The sequence below is a fragment of the Dendropsophus ebraccatus genome, chromosome 1 (genome assembly GCF_027789765.1).
Source record: "Dendropsophus ebraccatus isolate aDenEbr1 chromosome 1, aDenEbr1.pat, whole genome shotgun sequence".
Lineage (NCBI taxonomy): Eukaryota > Metazoa > Chordata > Amphibia > Anura > Hylidae > Dendropsophus > Dendropsophus ebraccatus.
Window position 1 is genome coordinate 117,466,691 of NC_091454.1, and position 6,988 is coordinate 117,473,678.

The 6,988-nt window shown below is 40.4% G+C and overlaps 1 protein-coding gene across 1 annotated transcript; it reads left to right on the forward strand.

Moving 5' to 3' along the window:
• Window positions 1-231: 231 nt before the first annotated feature.
• Window positions 232-6,588, forward strand: LOC138776386 (mucin-19; the record flags this gene model as incomplete). Its single annotated transcript, XM_069956123.1, has 3 exons — window positions 232-259; window positions 5,252-5,393; window positions 6,341-6,588. Coding segments are annotated over 3 exons (345 nt in total), but the record flags the coding sequence as incomplete, so codon positions are not given.
• Between the last annotated feature and the right edge of the window lie 400 nt (window positions 6,589-6,988).

Consider the following 6,988-nt stretch of genomic DNA (forward strand, 5'->3'; position numbering starts at 1 on the left):
ATCTTCCTTTCATTCATAGGCTCCTTGATTGATGGACGTGTCTTTTTTTTTTTTTTTACAAACTATGTAACTACGTAACAAATATATTAACCATTACAGCTCCCACCAGGGAAATTGCTCAAAACTAGTCTACAAACTTGAACACTATGTAATGACCTTATATATTGTTACCAACAAGTTATTTTGTATACGTTAGAATGATGCTATAATGCTCTATGGACATTGCGTTCATATGATGAAAATGAATGCTGCTATACTTGTAAGTAAAACTCTAACATACATATTAGACCAGATTTACTATTGTTGTCTATTTGTAAGTAGGTTTTGCGAGTCTGTCTTTCGTTCAGGGTTTGTGAATTTACTGTTGTGGTGCATGAGCCATGGTAATTCGATCGCTATCCTATCATAATCCTTTCACTATCCAGAGCTGATCTTATATTTTGTCATTGGCTCAAAAAATAATTAAGGAGAGAAAAAAGAGAGGTTAGAGTCCGAACTTAAATTCTAAACAATGCAGAACAGCTTACAATGTATGTGAAAATATGCCTTCTGCAAAAGAATAATGAATAATAAAGACCTGTACTGGAAAAATGTAAATTTTTTTTTTAGACAAAACTAAAAATCCAGTAATAAAAAGACATTTAAACTCCACTATAGCCTCTAAGAAGTTGTTGCTTAAAGAAGAATTCCACCCACAATATAAAAATTCACGGAGCATGGGGGGGGAGGCGATGGGGAGCATAATAAGGAAGTCTAGCCTGTCCCAGTGCCCCTGCAGCGCCAACACTCACAGGCTCCCGCGGCCTACTGTAGTTCCAGATCCTGCAACATTACAACCCAGAGATACTCACTCAGCACATACCCCTGCAGTCATTAACTGGCTACTTCCTGCCTGGTAATGAGGACACAGAGAGCCAGAAGGAACAGAAGACCAAAGTCTGAAATTGGTTTTGCTGTGCTGTGGGTGCACGGGGATGGGTAAGCATAGCTTCTTTATTATGTTTCCCCACTCCCCTGAATGCCCTGCAGTTGCTGGAGTTCCTCTTTAAAAAGGTTGCAATTGACCATTTAAATAGCTATTGTACTTATTAAGTATTTTCAGAAGGTGGCCTTATGAGGCAGTAGATCTAAATGGCACCCATCCCAGAAATCTGTAAGAATTTCAATGCACTGTGCACTTTGGCTCAGCGGTTAGCACTGTAGCCTTGCAGCACTGGAGTCCTGGGGGCAACATCTGCGTAGAGTTTTTATGTTCTCATATGTTGTATGTTTGCATGGATTCCCTCCGGGTATTCCGGTTTCCTTCAAAAACATACAGATAGGTCAATTTAGATTGTGAGCCCTAATGGGGACAGGGACCAAAATTGGCAAACTATGTAAAGTGCTGCAAAATCAGTTGGCGCTATACAAATAAAAGCATTTTTATTATTATTATATATATATTATACGTTATTATTATTATTATTATTATTATTATTATTGTTATTATAATTGCTGCATCCGTTACTGATCTGTTCAAAGCGACTCAGTACCCACAATTTATCCTCCCCAAACTGCTTGTACCGTTGGATAGCTGCATTTAATTTAAGATCTGTCCTGCGGTCCGTTCGACAGGTGATGCAGTTATTGTCCTGAAAAACAACTTTTAAACTTGCAGCCCTGTGTCAAATTGGCGTGGAGTGTCTGTGCGTTAGGCATGCACTGCCTCTCCGTCCCTCCTCTTCGCCCTCTTCATCATTAGGAATGCCCCTGGGCAGGATCTCTCCTAATCATCACTTGCCTGAACACTGCACCTGTGCAGTTTTTAGACAAGTGAGGATTAGGGGCCCAGGGGCCTTCCTAAAGAGGAGGAAGGACGGAGAGGCGGTGCAAGCCTAAGGCTTGGATACACTAGGCCACGCCAATTTGACACAAGTTGAAAACTCCAGCAGAAAGAAACATCAGTGGTGACCATAATGAAATGCTTCCTAGCACCCACACAGTCTGTCTGATTCTTACAGGGTGGATCAGTTACTGTCTCACCACTCCTATCCTGTAATCCATCTCATTCCCACTGGGGTGAATTGTCTCTACTCATGGCAAATCCAGCTTCTGTGCTATCTCTAGCTGTTGTTTTCACATCTGGCTTTCTCTGTCACTGTTTCTACCTCACACACAACAGAATATTGCTTCCTTTTACCTCACATAACACTGACTGGGCTATCTTTCTGGTTCTTCTATGCTTCTCCTCTCCCAGCATGCACAGTACAGCTCTGTTAAGTCCCTCACTGCTGCACAACTAGCAATGTTGTGTGCTGGCACTTCTGGCATTCTCTAACTGCCAGATAGAGGTAATAATTAATCCTTGACAGTTACCATCAAGCTTACTCTAGGCCACATATCCATATACATAGATAGATTAGAAAGAGAGAGAGATTAAACAACTGTTTTCTTTCCTTGGCCCGGTGGTCACTGATTGGTGTCATGTCAGTGGTGGGCGGGGTTAATGATGAGGTTTTACAGCTTGCCTGGCAACAGCAGAGACACAGTTTATGTGACTTTGGTCTCAGAAGGGAGGGGAATCACAGAGGAGCTGAGACCATGTGGACTAACAAGTGAGGATTTTCTGTAGCTTCAGGGTGTGAGTCAGGATGTGCTCCAGTCAAATGGTCCAATTCATGTAATAGAAACCTATTATAAACAAGCTTAGATTATGGGTAGGGATTGAACAGGGTTACATTTTCTTAAGTAGAGTACCCCTTAAAGGATACTTAAGATTTACAGTTTTTAGTAGGTATACTGAAATTACTTGCAATAAATATCACTTGGAGATAAATCACTGCGCTTAGCATGTACACTGAAGAATACTTTTTGAAGCTTGAATAAAGTCTCTTTAAGGCTGCGTTCACACTACGTATATTTCAGTCAGTATATGTATATTTCAGTCAGTATATTTCAGTCAGTATTGCAACTAAAACCAGGAGTAGATTAAAAACACAGAAAGGCTCTGTTCACACAATGTTGAAATTGAGTGGATGGCCACCATTTAATGGCAAATATTTGCTGTTATTTTAAAACAACGGCTGTTATATTGAAATAATAGCAGTTATTTACTGTTATATGGCGGCCATCCACTCAATTTCACCATTGTGTGAACAGATCCTTTCTGTGTTTTTAATCCACTCTTGGTTTTGGTTGCAATACTGACTGAAATATATATGTAGTGTGAACGCAGCCCCCAGGTGAAACATCAACCTAAAGAGTGAGCTACCCTAAAGGAGACCTATCCAGACACTAAGGGAGAGATTTATCAAAGGGTGTAAAATGTACACTGGTGTAAACTGCCCATAGAAACCTATCACAGCTCCTCTTTCATTTGACCAGAGCTGAAATCTGAGCTGTAATAGGTTTCTATGGGCAGTTTACACCAGTGTGTATTTTACAACCTTTGATAAATTTCCCCCCTTACTACTTAGTTGGAGGTGCTCTAACCACCTTGGCTTGGTGGCAATAGACTTAACAAGAAGTACCTATATTCACAGCTATGTCAATCCAATGATGAGGACACTGAGTGACACGCTCCGAAGCACAGGCCTCACTGAAGGGTTAGCAAGCCATGGGGTGACCACTTGGTTCCTAGCGAATTGCAGCAGAGTAAGTCGGCTTCAGTTGATCTCTCCAAGCTGTTGTCTGTTTGAGGGTCCTGGTGAAGTTGCAGGGATCTTGAAGAGCGTGAATAAGTCTTTGTCCCCATTGACAGTAGACTCACAACAGATTTGCTAGCCTGACATGGTTAGGCCGGAGCAGTGCTTGAATTGGAAGTTTCTGATAAAGTTGGGATCTCTATGCATCCTCTGACTCAGTTGAATGTTAAGAGGTTGCCCAGGCCAGCAGGCAAGGCCTTGGAAGTCTTTCAGCAAGACACACTTTCTCCGGGTCGGACTACTAGTGAAAGTGACTAAAGACTGACCAGATCTCCCTAAAAGGCCTACCTCCCCTGCAAAAATAGATCTCAGGGAGCTTTTCTATAGGTGAAGAGGCCCTCTAATAGGCTTGTTAACAGAGTAGAGGCCTTCTGTGAGGTACCGTCGACAGGTATTAAAGCAACTCTGTACCCACAATCTGACCCCCCCCAAATGGCTTGTACCTTTGGATAGCTGCTTTTAATCCATGATCTGTCGTGGGGTCCATTTGGCAGGTGATGCAGTTATTGTCCTAAAAAACAACTCTAAAACTTTCAGCTCCATGCCCGCTTTCTATGCATTAGGTTTGCACAACCTCTCTCTCCCTCCTCCCCACCCTCTTCATCATTAGAAATGCTCCAGGCAGATTGTCTCCTATTCATCACCTGTGTCAGCCCAGCACATGGGCTGGATCGTTAAGGCACCTGTGCAATGTTCAAACAGTAGAAAATTTCCAGTGGCATTCCTAATGATGAAGAGGGTGGGGAGGAGGGACGGAGGGGTGGTACAAAGTTAGGGCATAGATATTCTAAGCCTCGCCATTGGGCACGGGGATGCAAGTTTGAGACTTGTTTTTTAGGACAAAAACTGCATCACCTGCCAAACGGACCCCAGGACAGATCTTGGATTAAAAGCAGCTATCCGAAGGTACAAGTGGTTTGGGGGGGGGGGGGGTCAGATTGTGGGTACAGAGTCGCTTGAAGTAGCTAGCCAACTCTCAGCTGGTGGCAATTATGAAAAAAAAACATGAGTTTATGAGTAAGGGAGAAGAATGCAGGGTGACACTTAGTGGACAAAATACAGAAGACACTTTTGCCATCCATAGAACACACAGCCCATGACCTCCTGCAGTCCTGGGTTACATATACTTAGGACAGTAATGGCACATTGGTTCTGGGAAATTACACAATGACAGTGCTCATCTGATTTTTCAGCGATGCTTGATAACAAAAGAAGGAAGCATTTTTGTCTGATATATTGCAAAGTTTACTATATACACTTGCAATTTTGATTGATAACTAATAACTAAAATAAAAATTAAAAGAGTAAGGAGAAATATGTATCAAACGTACATAGAACAAAGGCTTTAGTTTGTTTCTAGCATATAAACTAGAATATAGGACTAGTTTTACATCTGCATCACATTTGTTGTGGTGAAAACAGTGCCTATGTTGCCTATAGCTCCAAATCAGGGTTTATATTTTTTGTGAATTAGACAAGATGAATTCTAATATGCTGCTAAAGGCACTATGCCTTTTTGGATTTTACTGATTGTAAACTTTAAAACATGTTGCCTGATTTTCTTTTAGGTGACAACTCATGTAAACCATCACCATCAGAAATGGAGTTGACTATTACTTACACAGACTCTTATAATAAATATAAAAGAGCATGTTCAGCATCTGTTACAATGGCAAAATGCAGTGGAAAATGTGAAGAAGCTAAACTGAGGTGGGTTTTCACAGATTAAGGCTATGTTCACACGGCTCCAGCTAGGATCCCATAAAAGAACATGCGGCATGTTCACCTGTACAAAGTTATTACAAATATTAGTATAATAGTTTAATGGAAGCCGTATTTGTTTTAACTCCAGCATTAACAAAAATATAGTAGAAATAGACATATCTTTTTAAAGGGAATCTGTCACCCTGGCACCTGGGGCAGAGCCTGCCCAACCCCCTGGTAGAGCTTCTGATACTTACCTGCCCTGCAGGTCCTGCCTTGGAGAGATTGCCGCCCGGCGGTTTGCATGCTCAGTTTGTAAATTAGAAGAGATGACTCTGATGTCCATAGGAAATCACTGCTCCGAATGAAATCTTGCAATTTTCATTCTCACAACCAGGGCCAAAACTAAGCTGAGACTTCCTGTTGTGTCTGTGGTGATCAGAGGAGGCTGCTGTGATCTGCACAGCATTGCAGCAACATGTGACACCAGTAGGTAGAGAAGAAAATAGCGGCTCCCTGTGGAATGACCTCTTCAAAGGTCACAGAGCGCGCTCACTAATGTTTTACATTCATCTCAAGTGGTCAGACTCTGTACTGTCTATTTCGATAAGGCTTGCTGTAAAGCATGTCACTTAATGCCACTACATGGCAGCCTCCATAACAATGTACAAAAAGTGAAGAAGAAAAAAAAACATTCGGCAGAAAATAGAAACAGTTTAGAGTAAAATAACAACTTATAACAATAACTGACTAACTAACAAGTATCTGACTCTAATCAGTTAAAGAAGATTTAGGTGACACACACCCTTTAAGTTAAGGCAGTCATTATAGAATGACAAAACAGATCTTGGAAGAATATTTAAGAGAACATTTAAGTTACTTATTATTTTCAATCACAGGAATTCTTCATATCTTGTTGGAATTAAACAGACCATATATTTTATATGTGTCAGATATGACAAAGATATGCACAAAGTAGTAAGTGATTGTTACTGCTGCATAGATGTAACATCTGAAGAAAGGTCTATTGAACTGACATGTGATGATGGGAGCATCAGGCCATATACATACAGCAATATAACCTCTTGCAGTTGCCAGGCTTGTACTGATAAAAATACTTATGGCTAATTTGATTTAAATTGTTTTCATACATTAAATAAATTCATAAGTAGTTCTTTAAGAAATTCTACTACTGTGCTTTAAAGACACATTATATTTGTAGTGTGTATTGTCGTTTCCTTATTAAAATGGAGACTGTATTTTTATTCTGCTTTCATAATAAAACATATTCACTCCTCCATTACTCTCTTGTATGAATTTTTAATAGCTCTAAATATTCTAAAATAAAATTAAGTGACCATAAGTTAAAGTTAACATTACCAGAAAGTTTCCTAACACCCAATATCCCTAAATGCATATAGGGATATAGGGAGAAGAGAGTGTAGTAATGGCTGTTAACAAAGAACAATTGTGCACGAATGTTGTATATGTCCAGCAAGGTCAGGGCCTTTATAAAAATAAAACAAAAACCTTCCTGGACACCCAATGTACCTGTTTTCTAAATTTGGGTTCAGATGATTTAGATGTTTAGATGCCTTTGC